The 21,297-nt window shown below is 45.3% G+C and overlaps 1 protein-coding gene across 1 annotated transcript in view; it reads left to right on the forward strand.

Moving 5' to 3' along the window:
* The window catches only part of LOC105308119, a gene marked incomplete at its 3' end in the record, with an annotated part of 45,477 nt that overhangs the window by 581 nt on the left and 23,599 nt on the right, over nucleotides 1-21,297 (forward strand). Inside the window, exons 2-3 of the mRNA XM_011383898.2 lie at nucleotides 439-516; nucleotides 2,820-3,769. Of these exons, the coding sequence (XP_011382200.2) occupies nucleotides 439-516; nucleotides 2,820-3,769 (1,028 nt within the window). The remainder of the gene's footprint in view (nucleotides 1-438; nucleotides 517-2,819; nucleotides 3,770-21,297) is intronic.

A 21,297-nucleotide genomic window follows, 5' to 3' on the forward strand; every position in this document is an offset into this window, starting at 1 on the left:
GGCTACAGCACCAGCTCGTAGAGTATGGATTTTGTTTTTCATTTCCCTGGTGTGCACTATGTTCTACCAAAAAATGATTATCTTTAGTAGAAGCAACGAAGACTTTACAGTATTGAAATGTTTTCTTTTACCAACCGTGGATCAAAAGAAGCAGAAGCCGAATACATGAGGTGTCCTCTAATTATCTCAAAAGGCAAAATACCCCAAGGCTTGACCACCCTTTTAGAATCCATCTTTTTCACCCACTAACCCACGTGGGATGATTGCCAGCAGCTTTTACAGGTTTTGTTCACTACAGAGGAGAAAGAACGCATTCTAAGGGAAGCTGCAAGAGGGGTCTCGGACCCCACTGGGCAGCCCACCACTGACCCCGCATGGGTACAACTTGTATTTCACAGCACCTGACCCAACTGGAATTCCAACACCGATCAAGGTAAGGAGGCTCTCCTGAGGTATCGCCAGTTGTTACTCCAAGGCCTCCGGGCAGCGGCTCGCCGACCAGTCAATTTATCCAAGGTAAGTGAGGTTATTCAGACTAAAGATGAGTCACCTGCGCATTTTTAGAGAGGTTACTAGAATCTTATAGACTGTATACTCCCATTGACCCGGAAGACCCAAATAATCGGTGAGCCATTAATCTAGCCTTTGTTAGTCAGTCGGCCCCAGATATCAGAAAGAAATTACAAAAACTAGAAGGGTTTGAGGGAGAGAATTTATCTAAGCTTCTTGAGATTGCCCAGAAGGTGTTTAACAACAGGGATGATGTCCAGAAGGTTATGTTTGTTGGACAGGATAAGTAACGGGGCCCGCCAGGCCGGGACCAGGCTTAGGGCCAAGCCGACGCCCCGAGGGAAAGGCAGACCGGGGTCAGAGTAACTTAGAGAAGGACCAATGTGCATACTGTTAGAAGAAAGGACATTGGAAGAACGTGTGCCCTGAAAAGGGCCAGGACCCAGGGAAAAAGGCCCCACTCAGTATGTTGGAGGATGCAGAATGAGGAGATCAGGGCTCCTGCATTATGAGCCCCCAGGAGCCCAGAGTAACATTGCAAGTCGGGGGCCAACCTGTAAACTTTTTAGTGGATATGGGGGCTACTTACTCAGTTTTGCAGAATACCCAAGGCCCCCTATCTAAAGAAAAGACTTTAATACAAAGAGCCGCAGGACCAGGGAAATCTTACCCTTGGACCCAGGCCAGAATTACCAACCTAGGAAAAGGGACCATCACTCATTCATTCCTGGTTATGCCTGAATGCCCGTACTCCTTGCTGGGGAGAGACTTACTAAAAAAATTACAGGCCACCATCTCTTTTAAGGAAGGACACACTGAACTAACTCTGGGGGCCACTCCAACTGCAATAATGCTCACTTGCCCCCTCTCTGAAGAATACCTTTTATTGGAGGAGTCTGTTTTCGATCCTTCCCCTAATGCATCACTGTTAAAAGAACTGCAGTGCAGGATCCCTCAGGTGTGGGCTGAGACTAACCCACCCGGATTGGCAGCCCATCAGTCTCCTGTTGTTGTGACCTTACTGAGTTCTGCCAAGCCCATCAGCGTAAGGCTGTACCCCATCAGTCAGAAGGCTAAGTCTGGTATAGCAGTGCATATTCGGAGGCTCCTGAACGAAGGGATCTTAGTCCCCTGTCATTTGCCTTGGAATACCCCACTGCTTCCAGTTCAGAAACCGGGTATCCAAGACTACAGGCCAGTACAGGACCTCGGAGAAGTAAATAAGCAGGTTGAGACCATACATCCCACTGTTCCTAACCCGTACACCCTCCTCAGCCAACTGCCGCCTAGCCACCAGGTGTACACCATCCTTGATTTAAAGGACACTTTCTTCACTCTCCCCCTAGCAAAGGTGAGTTAACCAATATTTGCATTTGAATGGGAGGACCCTGATAGACTGTATTAGGGACAATTGACTTGGACTAGACTGCCACAGGGATTTAAGAACTCACCCACATTGTTTGACTAGGCCCTGAGCCTGGACCTCGTTGAAATTTGTCAGAGACATCCAGAGACTGTTCTTCTACAATATGTGGATGATTTACTCTTAGCTGCTACAACAGATGTAGAATGTATGCGGGCCACTGATGATTTATTACAAGAATTAGAGGCTAAGGGATACCAGGTGTCCGCTAAGAAAGCTCAACTCTGCACCTCCCAGGCAACGTATTTAGGGTATATGCTGCAAGGAGGCCACCGGACTCTGTCATCAAGCAGAATTGAGGCCATTTTAAAAATACTCCAACCCACCACTAAGTGGCAGGTCCGAGAGTTTCTTGGAGTCGTAGGCTACTGCAGGCTCTGGATCCCAGGATTTGCAGAGTTAGCCACGCCCCTGTCTGCCAGCACTGGGGGAAAATCTGAGGACTTGAGCTGGGGAAAAGAAGAAAAAGAGGCTTTTGAAGCCCTAAAAACAGCCTTGACCACAGCCTCTGCTTTGGCTCTGCCTACTTTAGACAAGCCGTTCTAACTCTTTGTGACTGAGACTAGAGGCATAGCAAAGGGGGTCCTCACCCAGACTCTAGGGCCATGGAAGAGATCCGTTGCATACCTCTCCAAAAGACTGGACTGTGTTGCAGCCGGTTGGCTCAATTGCTTGTGGGCCATTGCGGCCACGGCCATCTCACCAAAGAAGCACTGAAGTTGACTTTAGGGCAGACTATCCGGATTATAGCCCCCCCATGCGGTGGAAACCATGCTCCGCAGCCTCCCTGATCGTTGGATTTCAAATGCACGGATCACTCAAAACCAGGTTCTTCTCCTTAATCCCCCACAAGTACAATTTTTGAAAACTTCTGTTCTTAACCCAGCCACCCTTTTGCCTGATGATGACCCTCAACAGCCATTACATCATTGTCTTGAGCTTTTGGATAACATCGCCTGCCTCAAGCCAGACCTGACTGACATCCCGTGGCCACAGCCGGATGCCACACTGTACACTGATGGAAGCAGCTTCATCGCAGAAGGAGTCAGGTATGCTGGGGCGGCAGTAGTTGCCGGAGGGACTGTCATCTGGGCTCAGGCCCTGAGCCACGGAACATCAGCCCAGCAAGCCGAACTCATCGCTGTGACCCAAGCGCTCCGATGGGGTAAGGAGAAGACAGTTAACATCTATACAGACAGCAGGTATGCCTTTGCTACTGCACATATTCATGGGGCACTCTATAAAGAGAGAGGATTACTCACCTCAGGGGGGAAGGAAATCAGGAACAGAGAAGAGATCCTAGCTCTCCTGGAAGCCATCTGGCTGCCTAAGAAAGTAGCTATCATACACTGTCCAGGTCACCAGAGAACTGAGTCTGAGGTAGCCCGGGGCAATGCCTTTGCCTACCAAATCGCAAAGGAAGCCGCCCGAAAACCAGTGGGGCCTATTGACATTCTTCCAGTTCTGCCCCCCAGAACGCTCTCAGACTCACCCGTCTACACCCCGGGGGAACTTGAATTATGCAGTAAGCTAAAGGGGGTAGAAGGACCCACTGGGTGGATCCACCTCCCGGATGGACGCACCCTAGTACCCGGTGCCCTAGGTCAGGAACTAGTCTCACTAGTACATCAGAGCACCCACCTAGGAGGGACAAAGTTAATTGAACTTTTGAAAAGAGACTATTATATCCCAGGGCTACACAAAACTGCCAAAGAGGTAACAACAGGATGTCATATTTGCACCCAAGTTAACCCTGGGCCTCCTGTTGAAGTACAAATTGGATCAAGACTCAGGGGCCAAGCCCCGGGAGAACATTGGGAATTAGACTTTACAGAAGTAAGCCCGGGATCTTTTGGATTTAGGTACCTACTCGTGTCTTTTGTTCATCGACACCTACTCAGGATGGACTGAAGCCTTCACAAGTAAGAGAGAAACTGCTCAGGTAGTAGCTAAGAAATTAGTATCAGAAATAGTACCCTGATTCGGCTTGCCATGAACACTGGGGTCCGACAATGGCCCGGTGTTCATCACCCAAACAAGTCAAACCTTAGCCAAAATGTTAGGTATTAATTGGAAACTGCACTGTATATATAGACCTCAGAGTTCAGGCCAGGTAGAAAGAATGAACAGGACATTAAAAGAAACTTTAACCAAGTTTAAACTTGAAACTGGCGAGAAGTGGGTGAGCCTCCTCCCCTTTGCCCTTCTTAGGGTGAGATGTATCCCTTACCTCCAAGGCCTCACCTCATATGAAATCACGTTTGGGAGACCACCACCTCTCCTACCCAAAGATAGGGGTAAGAAAGGCGACTGAAATTCACAACTTCTCACTACTTAAGTCCTTACAGGCACTACACTTGGCAAGAAAAGAGATTCAACACTTAGTCTCCACCACCCGGGAGAGCCCTGGACAGTCATTTAAACCTCATAGCCACTCTCCTGGTGACTGGATTTGGGTAAAGAAGATACAGCCAGCAGCCTTTGAGCCCCGCTGGGACGGACTCTTTCCTGTCTTCCCTACCACTCCCACTGCTGTCAAAGTTGCTGGGAGACGCCATTGGATTCATCACACCCGCATCAAGGCTGCTCAACCATCGCCAGAGACTGAGAGATGGCGTGTTCACTCAACAGGAGACCCTCTCAAGATAAGACTCACAGGTTTAATTATAATTGGATTAATTGCTATTAATAATGTAAGAGGGAATCCTCATCAACCTTTGCAGGCCAAATGGGAGTTAATTAGATCAGAAACAGGGGCTCCCATATCAGTTAATCAGACTATGTATCAACCTACATTCCATGTAGATCTATGTGACATACTAGGAAAAGGATTTAATACCATACCCAAGGATTTACCTAGGGGTCCAGGAGCTAGTTTTTCGACCGGCCCCTGGTATGGTTGTGGATATCCAGAATGGGAAAGGGGTGTCCAACAAGTACAATTATATACGTGCCCCAGAGAGGATCAGAGCACTTGCAATAAGCCTAATCAATATTATTGTGCCAATTGGGATTGTGAGACTACAGCCCCCTGGAAAAATACTGACCCTTTCCTGACTCTCACCCGTCCTAGTCAATCCTCTTGTACCACCTCAGGAAAATGTAATCCTGTCATTCTCACTGTGAAACAATGGACAAATCTGTCCTGGCTTACACGGAAAACATGGGGTCTAAGGTTTTATGTTTCTGGAACGGATCCAGGGTTACTCATAACAATTCAGAAGAAACCAGTTAAGACCCCCATACATCGATTAGGCTGAACTCATTTCTGAATCCAAGCCCATACAGGCCAAGATCTAAGCATAAGGTTACGACCCCTGCTCCAAGCCAAGGGTCTACCCATCAGGCCCCTAGGATAAGAGCAACTCCTAATACTCCACAAGATTCTATATTGAAAATGTTAACAGCTGTTAACAAGTTTGCAATTACAAGTTTGCTAATACTAGTAATCCAAAAATCACAGATGATTTTTGGTTTTGCCTTAATCCGGCACCCCCATATTATGTAGGACTGGGAGCTGTTGCTGTTTTGGGAAGTAATGAAAGTACTATAAGAAATCTGTCTGCTCCTAATAATACTGTATGCCCCTGGAGAAATGACCCAAAGCTGACTCTTGGAGATCTCCAGGGACAAGGAACTTGTATACACACCTCTTCTTATCATATTAATAATTCTACTTATAGAGAAAATTGTAATACAACTATGCAGGTGAATTCAACATCTAACAACTACTTAGCTGCTTGTAATACTGGATTAACCCCTTGTATCAACCTTAAGTACTAGAGAGAAAATGCTGGATTTTGCGTCCTAGTTCATGTCATTCCTCAGGTCTACTTTTACTCTGGTGGGCGCGGGGGGGCGAGACACTTCCAATATCTAGAGGCCAGAGTAAAAAGAGCTCCTATTTTAGTTCCCCATTTAGTAGGAATAGAGGTAGCAGGATCTACTGCAGTAGGAACGGTAGCCCTTGTTACTGGAAATTCCAACTATAAGGCCTTAAGCCAACAAATAAATGAAGACCTATCGACTCTTAAAGAATCTATCAATCACCTTAAGACCTCTCTTAACTCCCTGGCTGAAGTAGTCCTGCAGAACAGAAGAGGACTAGACCTTCTCTTCCTAAAACAAGGAGGTCTTTGCATAGCACTAGGTAAAACTTGCTGTTTTTATGCTAACCATTCTGGAATTATACGAGATAGCTTAGTGCTAATAAGACAGAGGGTTAAAGACAGAGAAAAACGACTTAGGCGTGGAGAATCTTGGTATGAAGGACTTTTTAATAACACCCCTTGGTTAACAACTCTCCTGACAGCCATTACAGGCCCCCTTATTCTAGTCTTCCTGGGCCTTTTGTTTGGGCCCTGTGTAATTAAGTGGATAACTGCCTATGTCAAAAAGCGGATATAGGCAGTAAAACTCATGGTTCTCAGAACTCATTACTGGCCACTCCAGGTTGAAGATTCAATGATTTGAATTCCTTCGAAAACCAGTGGGGAATGTAAAAGTGGAAATTCTCCAGTTTCAGGGAGGTAGTATCTCCAGGCGCCAGCCCCCAGGGAGAACAGTAACTCAGTTACAGGGAGGTGATATCACCAGGCGCCAGCCCCAGGAGAAGCACAACATTCCAAGGTGAAGATGATAAAACTGTCTATTAGGCCCTGTTTGATCTGAGAGTTCCCTGGATACATTTATCTTTGTACAAAACCTTAATGGCTAACTTCTGCTTCTTGTAATCTGCTTATTCAAGGATGTACTAGGAGGCTTTATAAACTGCCTCCTCTGGAAGCTCGGGGCTGATTTCCTCTAACCCTGAATGGTAGAGAGTCAGTCGCCGGCCGGCTAATAAAGGCTCATAATTAATCTCAATTGGCTCAATGGGTCTTAGAATTGTTTGCGCCATACCACCTCCATCACTGTGGGGTTTGAAGGGAGTTCTCCAAGTAGGAATAACCTCCTCAAACAGGACATTAGCCACTGCAGAGGCATTAGCTTGTTTGCAAGACAAAGAGCTTCAGTCCAGTGAGAAAACAAATCATGACCAAAACATATTTGTATCCATGAGACGGGGAAGCTGTAGAAAATCTATTTGTGAAACCTCAACTTGTGCATCAGGCAATTTAAAATGTCCAGGAGCAGTGTGAACAGGCTTTCCTGAGTTGTACTTTGGACAGGCGAGACACAAAGTAGGCACTTTTTGCAGCCTTGTTCATATCTCCCCACCAATATTGATTCATGTATGTTACTGGAGAGTGGGGTTCCTTTCCCCTCTCAACACGTTGTCCAGGCTCTCGATGTCTCAAACAAAGAATTGAGCAAGACATGGAAATATAGCAGCAACCGAATAGCTTTATTGGGAGGGTAAAGTGACAGTACACTTCCAAGCTGCTGAGCAAGAGAAGGGTGGCTTGAGAAAGGTGACTCAAGGGCACAGCAACAAAGCCTTTGGGGTTTTTATCCCTGCGTACTGTGGGTGGTTACTTTTCTTAGAGTGGGCTTTCTTCATGGATAACTAAGATGGACGGGACTCAGTGACTCGTTTACTTTCTGCGCAGGTTCTAACTTCCAGGCATAAGAATATTATGATAGTATTAACAAGGCTCAGGTGAGTTGAAGGTCGTTGGGGCTTCATTGCGCAGGAGCAAGTGACTGGCTGAAACTAGTACCCAATTATCTGCTTGCTTATTTCCTTTAAGTTACTTTTAGCCTAAAATGCCCTCTGGCTTGCTTAATTGTGGGCAGATGTGGGCGGACCCTTTCTAGAGTAGGATGACCTAAGTGTCTTTGCAGGTGGACTGGAACCCCCATCTAACTTTCCTGCCTAACCGTTTTCTAAGAGCCATGAACCCTCTTTTTATTAGTTGATGTTGAGGAACGGGAGGTCTCTTCTTCTGTACCTACTTCCTGCTGAAGAGGGTCATAGTCCCTGCCTATTGGGGTTTCATGGAGCTCTTTGCCCGTTTCATTCAGAATGTGGTTTTGGGTTGTCCTCAAGAGGATGTATCTCGCCAAAATGCCTCCTTGTCCCTTTGAATCATATATTTATTCACTTTCTTAGTATTGATTTTCTTGAATACATTACTTAAAGAAAGAAAGTCCTGGGTTAAGAGTTCCCTCCTCCCCGTGACTACAATGGCCCTGCTTGGCCTAAGGCAATTTCTGCTGACAATGGACCCATAGGAATACTAAGCTTCAGTGATCCTGCAACAATAATCAGAGGACCTGAGTCCAATTTCACGGTAATTCTCTTAATTAGAGGGAGAGGGGCTCCCTCCCCCTCCCCCGCGAAAAGGAAAAACCTTAGCAAAACTTAGTAATGTAAAAAAAAAAAAAAACAGAAAACTTTGAAAAGCATGATTCAAAGTTCTGTGAGCACACTTTGTAAATAATGGCCTGTATCATTTCCCCCCTCTATGAGACTGACTTAAGATGGAATTGATCACTTTGTTGTTGTAAGAAAATCCCTCCCTTTGGTCTTAGTTTGGCCTTAGGTACCCAACTGGCAACTGACCAACAGGCGGAAGCACATTGGATATAACAAGAAATAACTCCTACAAAAATAAATAAAATGAAAATAGGAAACGCTTCTCTTAACCCAGCAAAGCTGGGAAGCCAGGAAGTGAGGGGGGAGAGATCAAGACCAAAGAATCCTGTCCTTTGTTTAATATTGGATGCGATGTCATGAATTTGTTCAAACTTTTCTTCAACTGTGAGTTGTCAGAGAGGTTAAAGCAACATAGTCCTTTACATTCTTCACATCCATGGTTACATCTTAGTAATAGGTAATCCATATTGGCCCTGTTTTCAAGAATAATTTCTCTGACCTGTCCTAATTCTTCTCCCATGGCATGAATGGCCTGAGAGGTTGCATTTAGGGCTTCTACCATGGAGCAAGCTATTCTGTTACCTTCTATATTCAGAGCAATCATCATAGCTGGTACAATAAACAAAGATAAAGCAGAATACTTAGCTGGACTAAATAGATGTATGTCACTATTACAGCTGGGGTCAAGAGTGAGTTCCCTGTGGTGCTTAGCTGAAAATTTTTGAGGCATAAAAACAGTCTTCCCAGGGAGCAAGTTCCCCCAGTACTATTAGCAGGCACATAAGAATAAACAGTTTTTCCACAAATAAGAAACCATCCAGAAAGTAATTTAACATGTGCATTTGCATAGCTTACAGAAGTCATGGAGCTGCAGTTCAAGGTTATATTATCTGAAATATTAAAACAATGGTTATTACAACCAGTAAATGTTACACATTTTCCCGCTGGAGTTATAGCAGAAACTTTTAGAGGAAACATAGCCTTACCCTTCCTGGGTACCACAGGACCCCAGTTATAATGTTGCGGGAAGCCACACCCGATGGAGGAATTCAGACGCTCAGACAACTTTGTTAGAGGAAGGAGAATTTAATGCCAGGGGGCATTCAACAGACCCAAAGCATTATCTTCCCTTGGTTAGATTTCTTACAGCTTATATACCCTTGCAGTGTCCATGCAAGGGGCACGTGATTCCTTTGTCTGAGGTTTTACATGTCCCTCTTTACTCAAAGTGAGGAGAGGCAGCTTCGGGTGGGGGGCTGCATGGGAGGAATTTCCAGACCCTTGGTGTTATCAGCACCTTTATCGGATTCTTGAACAAAGCAATGGCACTTCTAGGCTTACAGACAGGCAGCAGCATTCATTGATTGATGTCTGCATTCGCTCAGGGAGTTCCTTATCCAAAGGCTGAGCTCTCGCTGTAACACAGCAAACAGTTCCACAGTCTTGACATTTCTATACTGCTACAGAGACAGGGAAGGGGCTGGAGAATCGTTGAGGTGGAGGATGCAGCTGTGGAAAACATGTTAACTGAAGAGCATAGGGTAGAATGCGGGGAAGAGAGAGCAGTTTTAACCAGCTGAGTCAGTTATTTCTGCAGGCCCTTTCCTTTGCATCTATTTTTACTTTCAGATGCTTCCTCTCTTCTCTCAATAAATGTCAGAATAGGAGATGGGTTTGTTAATAAATTGGAACATGGTATGGTTTCTAACGAGCTCTTGGGGAGTACATACTCCTACTAGGCAGGAGATAAAAGTCTGTTCTACAGAAGTCCTTCCTGAAAGACAAAAGTCAGAAACATTCATCACCTGCTTAGCTAGATAAACTGCAACGTTTTCATCCCTTTGCAAAGATATTGGTCCCTCTGAAAGCCCTCCTAAAAGGAAGGTTAAAAAGCCAAGGGCTTGAGGTCCTCTGTTAGTACTAATTTTCATTTTATAACTTATAACAAAAAGGAACTTATCCGAAGAGGCTGAACAGGTTCTGGCAGACAACTGGTCGGTCTTGTTTCTTAAAAAGGAACTTCAGATCAGAAGTTCACATGTGTAAGTGGCTTCTCCAGAAAGTGGCAAGTCATCCTGCAGAGCCGAGGGTGCTAATTTTACCCTAGAGAGATGAACCCTGCTGTCTATTTCCTTTACTTTGATGGCTAAAGGGGTGGCTAAAATTACTGAAAATGCCCCCCCCAACACTTAGGTTGTAATTGATCACTAGGAGATCTCTCTCTCCAGGTTTTAATAAGAACCTGGTCTCCCAGTTTTACCTTTAATGAACAATCATTTGAACTGGGCACAGGAAGTATATGATGTCCATATTCCTGCAATGCTACTTGATGTTAACTTAAGTTAGTAAAATATTTTATAAAATTGGCTGTCTCGAAGTCTGTAATTATATTCCAAAGAAGAAATGGCCTGCCATATAACATTTCATAAGGACATAGGTTTAATTTTGCCTTAGGGGTATTTCTTATGCTCATGAAGGCAGTGGCAACATAGATATCCAAGTTCCTGAGGTTTCTTGGCATAATTTAACTAAAGTCCACTTTAAGGTTTGATTAGCTCTTTCGACCTTCCATCATGACTGACTGATGCCTGGGGTCAGAATGGATATATTTTATCCCTGGTGCCTTGGACACCCCTTGGGTGATATGGGAGGTGAAAGCAGGCTCGTTGTCACTCTGGAGGCTACGTAGTAGCCCAAACCTAGGGGTAATTTCATTGAGAGATTACTTCTGGAGCCTTTTCAGTTCTTGTTGGGCATGCTTCTACCCAACCAGAAATATGTCTATTAATACAAGTAAATATTTAAAACCCTTACATGTGGGCATATGAGTAAAATATATTTGCCAATCCTCTCCCAGATAAGTTCCTCTCTGCTTAACAGGCTCTATCAGCAGAGGCATTTTCGGTCTGCAGTTATTATAGGTGCACAGGGGGCAAGCTTTACAGCTTGTTTAACAGTCTGAGTTAGCCCCTGTCCTGTGAAGACCCAGGCCCTAGTGACACCCCTCCCTACGGGAAAGGCATCATGCAGGGCTTTCATAGCCTTCTACTGTATGGACTGCAGGAGTAAATGAATCTTTTCTATAAGCCATCAAGACTTTTACTTTTGTCCTCCCTGATGCTTGGCCTCTGCTTCCTCAGGGAAATATTTAGTGTTTAGTGATTCTCCTTGAAATGGGAAAAGGGTGAGGGTGGCTGATGGTAGGGATTTTAAGGCAGCCGATTTTGCCTCTTTGTCAGCCTTTCTGTTTCCCTCTGCTACAGGAGAATTCTCTCTGATGTTCCTCGCAGTGGACGACTGCCACTTCTTTAGGTGAATTAACAGCCTTTAGTAATTGGAGAATTTCAGGTCGGTGTTTTATTGGTGATTGTTTCATTGTTTATAGTCCCCTTTTTCTTTCCAAATGGCAGCATGTGCATAAAGCACAAGGAAGGCATATTTAGAATCAATATAGATATTTAGCCTCTTACCTTTCCCAAGATTTAATGCTCAGGTAAGGGCGAGAATTTCAGCCTTTTCCTTCTACTCCTGTAGTGATTGTAGTTCGTGAGGAGAGTTTTCCTGCAAATGCAGAGAGAACAGAATAGGTTGCCCCTGTATCTAAAAGAAATTGAATTTGCTTACTGCTTATGTACAGTTACCTAGGGTTCTTCGGAAGTGATGATGACATTCCTGGACAGGGGTGGCGAGGATGGCCCCCAGCTCCTTCAGTCAGTTCTCAGTCCTAGGGTTGTTGGATGTCAGCTGGCCACCCTCCTCTATGGAAGTGTAGACAGTCAACTCTTCAATGCCAGAGATCAGAACGGGTTTCCTTACATGAGCTCAGGGGATTTTCAGTACAATCTTTTGCCCAATGTCCTATTTTCTTGCATTTAAAGCAAGAGCTCATTTTCTCCTTGTTCCCCGATCTCTTAGGGGATGCTCGTCAGGTACCAACGGCTTGGCCAATTGCAGCAGCTGTAATCATGGCTTGTCATTTTTCCTTACTCTGTTCTCTTTTTCCCTCTTCAAGATCTAGATCGTTATAGACCATGAAGGCTGTATCTTAGTAATTGATTTTGGTTAGTTTGTGGCTCCATTTGCAGCTTTTAAAGCTTGTGCCTAATATCAGCGGCTGATTGGCTAATATAATGTTGGCCCAACAAAGCTAACCCCACATAGGAAGTGGGATCTACATTAATATATTTCTTGAAAGCTTCTAGCCAGCTGTAAAAGCTGGCAGAGTTTTCATCTTTTCCTTGAGTAACGGTCCTAAGCTTCTCATAGTTCACTGGCTTTTGCATTCCTTTTCTCAAACCGCCAATGAAGTCTTCTAAAAATCTGGCTTATCTGGCCATTCCCTCCAGGATATTATAATTCCACTCAGGATCAGCTACAGGTACTACTCTGACCTGAGAGCATTGCCCCGGGGGTTCCTAACAAAGGCCTCGTTCCCCTATGAAGTCCTTTTTAATGGCTTACAACAGGTGGCTAAATGAAGATAAATTGAATATCTTTCCATGGAAGATGAAAGGCCAGGGTCAGGGTTTAAACCTGTCTGTAAACTTACTTGGATCTTCAAGGTATCTTCCTAATTTTTCCTTATATCATTGAGTATCAGAGATGGAAAAAGGCACTTGCACCCTGATGGTGCCTTCCACCCCAGCCACCTCTCTGAGAGACAGGAGGGTAGAAGGAAATGCAGGATATGGAGTCCCACTTCACGTATGAGGAGGACTAAGGAGCCTCTGGCTCCTGTGATAGAGCCTTTGGGGAAGGAGAATTACATGGGGGTTGCTGAACGTCCCTCTGAGGGGCAGGTAGGGTATTAAGTAATGGGTCATCAAATATATCTGGCTCTGGTTTGTATTTTTCCTTTCCACGAAGCTTCTGATAGTCTGAGCATAAAGATGGATCTTAGTAGAGGGCCAGGAAGACCTTGAAGTACAGAATTTCCTATCATTTGCCTTCCCTCTTACAAAATAAGTCTAACTGAAGGATGGTATTATAATTAAGACTCCCATTTAGGGGTCACCATTGCTGATCTCCTAGTTTATATGGTGGCCAAGCTACATTACAATAAAAGACAAGGTGTTTCTTTAAGTTACTGTGATCGAATTTGTCTCAATGGTAAAGGATACAGATGATGGGTGAGTCCGATGGCTTATTTCCCATGGTGGTATGTAAAGAGAAGGGAGAGTTTAAGGAAATTTTTACTTGGAACGACACATTCCTCCCCTCCCCACAATGAGGTGTCCCTCTAGAGGTAGCCAGGTCCGGAGGTGGGTCTTCCAGGAGTTCCCCTGTAAAGTTCCGACGTCTCTGGCCTTGGATGAGCACCGGGGCTTTTTCTTAGGCTCAGACTTAGACTTAGGCTTTTGATTTTTCCATAAATTGTGGCCTATGATGACTCTGGGTACCCCAGGGTGGATACCCAGGCTTTTGGCATCTCGCCAATTAGAAAACCATTTTTCTATTACTGTAACCTGGAATACGATAACCTTAACAAGAGCTCGTGAGGCGAGGGTGGCTATGGAAGATGTGGAACGCAGCTTTGGATATAACTTGCTTTTGACCCTAAAAAGAAGTCTAAGATTTCCTAGATCACATGATGCCTTTAAATAGAGGGAAGGAGTCTCTAAGGGCTACTGAAGTAGGCAAAAAAAAAACCCAAATGTCAGAAATAAATGGTCCAGACGAGAGGGTTACCAGCAGTTCCTATTCTAGGGGAACTACCCTCAAGGAGGGAAGTTAAGCAGATGGTACAGGGTGAATTACAGCGAAAAAACAGTTTAAGGAGGAACTCAGGCTCATGTTACCAAAGGAAGGTAGCCAGATGGTGGAAAGAGCCGAAGTGAAATCAAAATGGCACAGAGATGTAATGTCATAAAAATAGAATGGTCATGATGAAAAGAACCCCTAAAAAAGGGCTTACTTCCTGGCTGCTGGCTCACCACAGAAGATGTTAACAGAGAGTAGGGTTCCATTCTCTTTTTGACACGTTGTCCAGGCTCTCGATGTCTCAAACAAAGAATTGAGCAAGACACGGAAATACAGCAGCAACCGAATAGCTTTATTGGGAGAGTAAAGTGACAATACACTTCCAAGCTGCTGAGCAAGAGAAGGGTGGCTTGAGAAAGGTGACTCAAGGGCACAGCAACAAAGCCTTTGGGGTTTTTATCCCTGCTTACTGTGGGTGGTTACTTTTCTTAGAGTGGGCTTTCTTAATGGATAACTAAGATGGACGGGACTCATCATTTACTTTCTGTTTGCTCCCAGAATTCAGTTAGTTGTGATATTAGTGAAATTCCAGGCATCTGCATATTATAATGAAGGCATAATGAGGGTCCAGTGAGTTGGAGATTATTATGGTCTCCAATACGCAGGTGTGAGTGACCGGCTTAAACTGATTTCTAATTCTCTGCCTACCTCTTTATTTGTGGAAGTAACTTTTTAGCCCCAAAATGCCTTCCGGCTTGCTTAATTGTGGGCAGACTGGCACAGGCCTTTCTAGAACTGAATGACCTCAGCATTTTGCAGGCGGACCCGAAACCCCCTATCTATCTTTCCTGCTTACATTTTTCCTAAGAGCTATGAAAACCTTCTCATTAGTATGGATGTGTTGTAGCCGCCAGCCCCCGATAGACACACGGACCACCAGAAATCAGTGAGTTATAGGAAACACACTCTTTATTCATCCAGCTGGGTCTGCCAGGAGTACGCAGACCCCAAATCAAGCAGCCCCGAAATGTAGAGGTACAGGGTTTTTAAGCTCTAAACCTCCATTCTTCATCCTGTTTGAACACACAAGTCTATTTTTCTTCTTTTTACTAACTGTCAACCCACAGGTTGGTTGTGCAAGCAGGGGTACAGAAGCAGAAAGCTTATTGTTAGAGTGTTAGATTCCCATGGGCAATAGCCAAGCAGTGATTTTCCAGCCAGCACATTCCCCACTGGCCTTAGCAGAAAATCAAATCCTTGATTCTTCATACAGAATTTGCTCAAAGCTCCTATCTTGTATTGCTAAAAGTTTAATAGAATTAATTCTCTTCCTTATATATGCAAACAAGAAATTGAGGAAACATGGGCCAAAAGTTAACAAGAGGAGGAGGAGGATTAAAAATCTAGCTACAGCAGATAGGAGGGTTGTTAGCCATGGGGACAAATTGAACATCCTATAAAACCAGTTATCTGATTCTGGTCTTTGTTTTTTCCTGGCATCTAAATTTCTCTGTACTAGTCGTAAGCTTTCTCTAATTATTCCAGAGTTATTGGCATAGAAGCAACAGGTTTCACCTAGAGCCATACATAATCCATCTTGTTCTAAGAATAATAAATCTAAACCACTTCTATTTTGGAGGACTACTTCTGCTAGTGAATCAACTTGAAGTTCTTGCCTGCTGATAGTGTCTTTTAAGGTCATGATATTCTTATCTATCTATATTCCAATTCCATGTAATTCATTTTCTCCCTTGATGAGAGCAGTAGTACTTACAGCTGCAGAGCCTGCTATTCCGAGTCCTAAAAGAAGGGATATTAAGACTGGTATGGCCCATTTCTGTAACCTGTCCTGGTGGAAGAAGTGGAGTCTACCTTCCGGCCCATTGTAAAGGGACACTCAGGAGAATACAAAGACTAGGATACAAATATTAGTCTCAGCTGAGTTGAAAAGATCGGATGCAGCACAGTGAGTGAGCCTGCTATCACATGCTAACCAAGTATTATTTGGAGCCTCATAGTATTTACCCCCTAAGATAGGTACTTCGATAGTACAATTACAGTTATCGAAGTAAGGTGACTGTGCCAACAGCTTGGAATAGTTCTTTGAAATTAGGTAGGTTCCTTCTTCTTCTATGTCTCCTAAGGTGAGACAGGGAGTCTCCCATTCACAGCCTGGTGCGCTGCTGAGCTCAGTTAGGTTTAGGGGAGTTCCTACCCCGACATAGTAAAGGGGTTTTGGGTTTAGGCACAACCAGCAATCTTGTCTTATGTCTGGGGTGGTCTTATTTAAGACCTTGTGTATTGTCGTTAGCATAGTTATTAATGCTCCTTCTGGTTCTGGTTGTGGCTGGTCAAATGCCTGGGGGTTAATAACTGTTAGGCTACCACTTGGAGGGGCTAGAGCTGGAGTTGGAGTTGCTCTGGAAACAGAAGTTTTCTTAGGTGTAAGACTTTGGGGTAGTCCTAGAACTAGAGGTGGTTTGTTGGGTCCTATAGGGTTAGCTTTCCTGGGAGGGTACTTAACCTGTATAGTAAAATATAATCCTGAATCATACCTGGTTTTATGTAATCTGATGCCCCATGTCTTTCCTGTGAGCTAATAGCGTTGTCCCCCAGGGCTACCAATTTTGATGGTGATTAAGATAGGATTGCAAGACCCAAGAGAGCATGTGGAGGGGCTTGGTCCTCTTATTAATCTAATATGATTATCATTGTGTTTTTTATAATTATCTATAGTGGAGATAGTCTCGCAACCCCAGTTAGCACAAGAAAATTGGCCTTGGCCCTCACATCCAAGTCCCACATTACCCATGCAGCCAGATATCCCTGGGTAACGTCCTTGAGGACAAATATAGAGTCCTATCCTTAAAAGGCTTTTCTCAGCTGATAATATGCCACAGCTGGGTCCCCCCTTGTAGCCTAAGTATGCTCCTCTACTTATGTAAGATCCTGATCCAAGGTAGTGTCCATCCGTTGCAATGGCGAGGGGATCTCTGGCAAGCCGGCGCAAGTCTACTTGGATCTGTGGAGTACCATGGCTGGTGATGTTCTGGGCAACAATTTCACCGGTCTCAGTTACTATGAGTTCTCATACTCTAGGCTGGTATATGTTTCTGTATGCCTGGGCTAAGGAGGAAAAAAGGAAGAAACAGAGGGTTAGACTTATATATGCTTGAGTCTTAGTCTTAAGGGCCTATCTTCCTGAGCTGTCCACTCTCATGCTGCCTTCATGTGGGAGTGATGAATCCATGATGGGATGCCGTCTACTTTAACTGCAGTGGGCGTCATCAGGTAGACAGTGAAGGGTCCTTTCCATTTGGGTTCTAGCCCTTTGGAAGTCAACTTCCGGATCCACACAGAGTCCCCAGGCTGAAACTGATGGGGTAGTCCGTCCCCCAGAGCTGAGTGGGCAGCATGAACCCCAAACCAAATCTCCTTATGTACACTTTGAAGGGCCTGTAAAGACTTAAGTAAGACAAGGTTACGTAGTTCTGCCTTTTTCTCATCTCTTATTCTAGGTACTGAAGATGGGGGCTTTCCAAAGAAAATTTCAAATGGGGTGAATCCATTAATATATGGAGTATACCTGGCTTGGAGAAGAGCAAAGGGGAGAAGTTCTGCCCAGGTCCCACCAGTTTCTAATCCTAACTTGACTAATGTCTTTTTTAAGGTCCTATTCATTCACTCTACTTGGCCCGAACTTTGGGGCCAGTAGGTGCAGTGGAGTTTCCATTGCAAATTTAGGTAGCTAGCCAAGTGCTGTGACACCTTTGCCACAAAGGCTGGCCTGTTATCTGACCCTAAAGTTCTGGGGAGACCAAATCGAGGGAGGATTTCTTGTAGTAGATTCTTAGTAACTACTAAGGCAGTTTCTTTCCTGGTGGGGAAGGCCTCTACTCATCCTGAAAAGGTGTCTATAAAAGCAAGTAAATATTTGTAACCCCCCACAGTCAGGGTTACCTCAGTGAAATCGCCTTCCCAGTGGTCCGCTGGATAAGTTCCTCTTTCCCTATGCCTAGGTTCCTCTATCTTCCCCTTCTTTGGATTAACTTGGGCACAAGCTGGGCATCGTGAGGCCATCTCCTCTGCGGTTCTTCTCCCTTTTAACAAGTGAAAGTAGGGGTCTAAAGCTTGGAGCATCTTAGTTCACCCTAGGTGTGTGGTCTGGTGTAGTTGGTGGAGGAGAGGCCTTCCAAGGGCTATGAGAGCCTGATTTTTCCATCTGGGTCATCCACCACCCTGTTGGTTCCTAGTGGCTCCCTTATCTTGAAAATATATGTCCTCTTCCACCATATAGGTCTGAGACGGAGGCATTTCTGGGTAAGGGACAACAGTCAATAAATGTGGTAGCGGCCCCACAGGTCTTGTGGCTGCTGTTCATGCCTCTGCATTGGCTCATCGGTTTCCCTCAGCCTCGGGACTATTCCCTTTTTGATGCCCTTTACAAAGAACAATAGGCATCCATATGGCTTCAAGTAAGGCTAAGATCTCCTCCTTGTTCTTGATGTCCTTCCCAGCTGAAGTCAGAAGTCCTCTTTCCTTGTAGATGGCTCTGTGTACATGTGCAGTGGCAAAGGAGTTTTGGCTGTCAGTGTATACTGTGACTGCCTTTATCCTTTCTCCATCTTAGTGCCTCAGTGAGGGCGATGAGTTCGGCCTTTGGGGCAGAAGTCCCATGGGGAAGAGCCTGTGACCAGATGGTGCCAGTCAGAGTTACAACCGCTGTCCCAAGCATACCTTCTTCCTTCCTGCATAAAGCTGCTCCCGACCATGAACAGAACTTCATCGGCCTCAGGCAGAGGGTAGTCTTTGAGGTCTGGCTGTGAGGAACACACAGCATCAGTGAAATCTATGCAGTCATGAACAGGGTTCTCGTGGTCTGGGTCTGGCAACAGATTGGCTGGGTTGATGATAGTAGCTTTGGAGACGCTGATCCTTGGCTGGTTGGGGAGGAGAGCCTGGTATAGAGTGATTCTGGAGTTAGTCATCCATCGTTCTGAGCTACTGTGGAGAAGGGCCTCTACCGCGTGATGGGCAGTAATGTCTAGATTCTGCCCGAGGGTGAGTCTATCAGCTTCTTTGACTAGGATAACTGTTGCCGCTATGGCTTGTAGGCAGGGTGGCCATCCGGAGGACACCGAGTCTAGTCTCTTTGATAAATAGGCTACTGGTCGGCGCCATGGGCCTAGCGTTTGGGTTAAGACCCCTTTGGTGATTCCCTTGGTCTCACTCACAAAAAGATGAAATCCCTTGGTGATGTCTGGAAGACTAAGGGCTAGGGCTGATATGAGTGCCTGCTTGAGGAGGTCAAAGACCTTTTGTCTTAGTCCAATTGAGGGGTTGATTTCCTCCTGTAGCCAAGTACAGGGGCTTTGCGATCTCTGTGAACCCAGGAATCCAAAGTCTGCAATAGCCCGCCACCCCAAGGAATTCTCTTACCTGTCTCTTGGCGGTGGGTACCAGAATCTGGAGAATGGCTTCAGTCCTCTGCTGAGAGAGATTCTGTTTTCCTCCTTTGAGGTATACCCGAGGTAGGCCACCGACTGGGTGCACAGCTGGGCTTTCTTAGTGGAGACTCAGTACCTGTATACCTCTAGGGTGCCGAGGAAGTCCTTCGTTGCCACGAGACAGATCTCCTCAGTTTCAGCTGCTAATAGTAAATCATCAACATACTGGAGTAATGTGCAGTCAAGATTACGTTTATGGAAGGGACGGAGATCTGCACATAGGGCCTCATCGAATAAGGTAGGAGAAGTTTTTAATCCTTGCGGTAAACGTGTCCAGGTTAGTTGGCCCAAGAATCCCTCCTCGAGATCTGTCCACTTAAAGGCAAAGATGGGCTGACTGCTGGGAGTTAGGGGAATGTTAAAGAAAGCATCTTTTAAATCTAATACAGTATAAACAATATTCTCGGTGGGTAGCAAGCTTAAGAAAGTGTACAGGTTCGGTACAGTTGGGTTAACCCTCTTGTTAACTTCTCTTAAGTCTTGTACTGGCCGGTAATCCTGAGTACCAGGCTTCTGGACTGGGAGCAGGGGAGTGTTCCATGGTGATTGGCATGGCATGAGAATCCCGTTTCTCACAGCTGATGGATTTGCTTCCTTATACCTATTTTGGCATCTTGGGCAATCGGGTATTGCTTATCCCAGACAGGGGTCACAGTAGCACTTAAGCTCACCACTACTGGGGCTTGGCACCTAGCCAACCCTGGGGCATTGCTTTCAGCCCACTCCCCTGGATATTCTGTCAGGAGTCTGTTTAGTAAAGGCCCTGTGGACAGGTCTACATTTTCTTCCTTCTTGTAGAGGAGGTACTCTTCAGATAGAGGACAGGTAACTAAGATAGTTGACGGGGCAGACATGGACATCTGAGGGGTACTATCTCCAAATGTGATAGTAGCCTGTAGATTTTGGAGTAGGTCTCTACCAAGAAGTGGGGCTGGACATTCTAGAATTATGAGGAAAGAATGGGTCACTATCTCTTGCCTCAGATCTACAGTTCTTTCAGTGTTGCATGGGTATTCTTGTGTTTTGCCCATGGCCCCTAGGATGGTGGTCTTTCGTTTGGAGATTGGTCCTCCTGGGTTGAGTAACACTGAGTGGGTAGCCCCTGTGTCCACCAGGAAGTAAACAGTTTTGCCCGCAATTTTTAAGGCTACCCTGGGCTCCCAGGGGCTTAGTGTGTAGGAGCCCTGGCCCTGTCAGTCCTCTTGTTCAGTGACGAGGATTTCAGTCTTGCAGTTTCCCTGGCCTTTTGCATTTTTCTCAGGACATTCATTCTTCCAATGGCCTTCTTTCTTGCAGTAGGTACATTGACTTTTTCCTAGGAGTGTGTGACCCTTATGTGGGCCTTTTTCTGATTTCCTTTGCCGTGCCCTAGTCTTCCCTGGTCTCTCTTCCTGCATGGCAGCTACCATTATTTTAGCCATACGTTTGGGGTCATCCAGTGCCTCCCTGTTGTTGAACACCTTCTGGGCTATCTCTACAAGTTGGAACAGATTCATCCCTGCAAAACCTTCTAATTTTTTGCAATTTACACCAGATATCAGGGGCTGCCTGAGTAGCAAAGCCTACATTAATTGTCCGCTGGTTCTCAGGGGCCTCAAGATCAATGGGGGTGTATACCTGGTACGCCTCCTGCAGTCATTCAAGAAATGCTCTGGGGGATTCCTGAGGTCCCTGTATAACTTCAGTTACCTTAGAAAGGTTAGTTGGCTGATGAGCAGCCACCCTAATTTCCCCAATTAGAATTTGGTGGTACTGATCTAATGCCGTTCTCCCTGCCTGAGAATTGTGTCCCCAGTCTGGGCTGGTGGAGGGAAATTCCTCCTGTATCTGTTCCC

Source organism: Pteropus vampyrus, unplaced genomic scaffold (genome assembly GCF_000151845.1).
Source record: "Pteropus vampyrus isolate Shadow unplaced genomic scaffold, Pvam_2.0 Scaffold551, whole genome shotgun sequence".
NCBI lineage: Eukaryota > Metazoa > Chordata > Mammalia > Chiroptera > Pteropodidae > Pteropus > Pteropus vampyrus.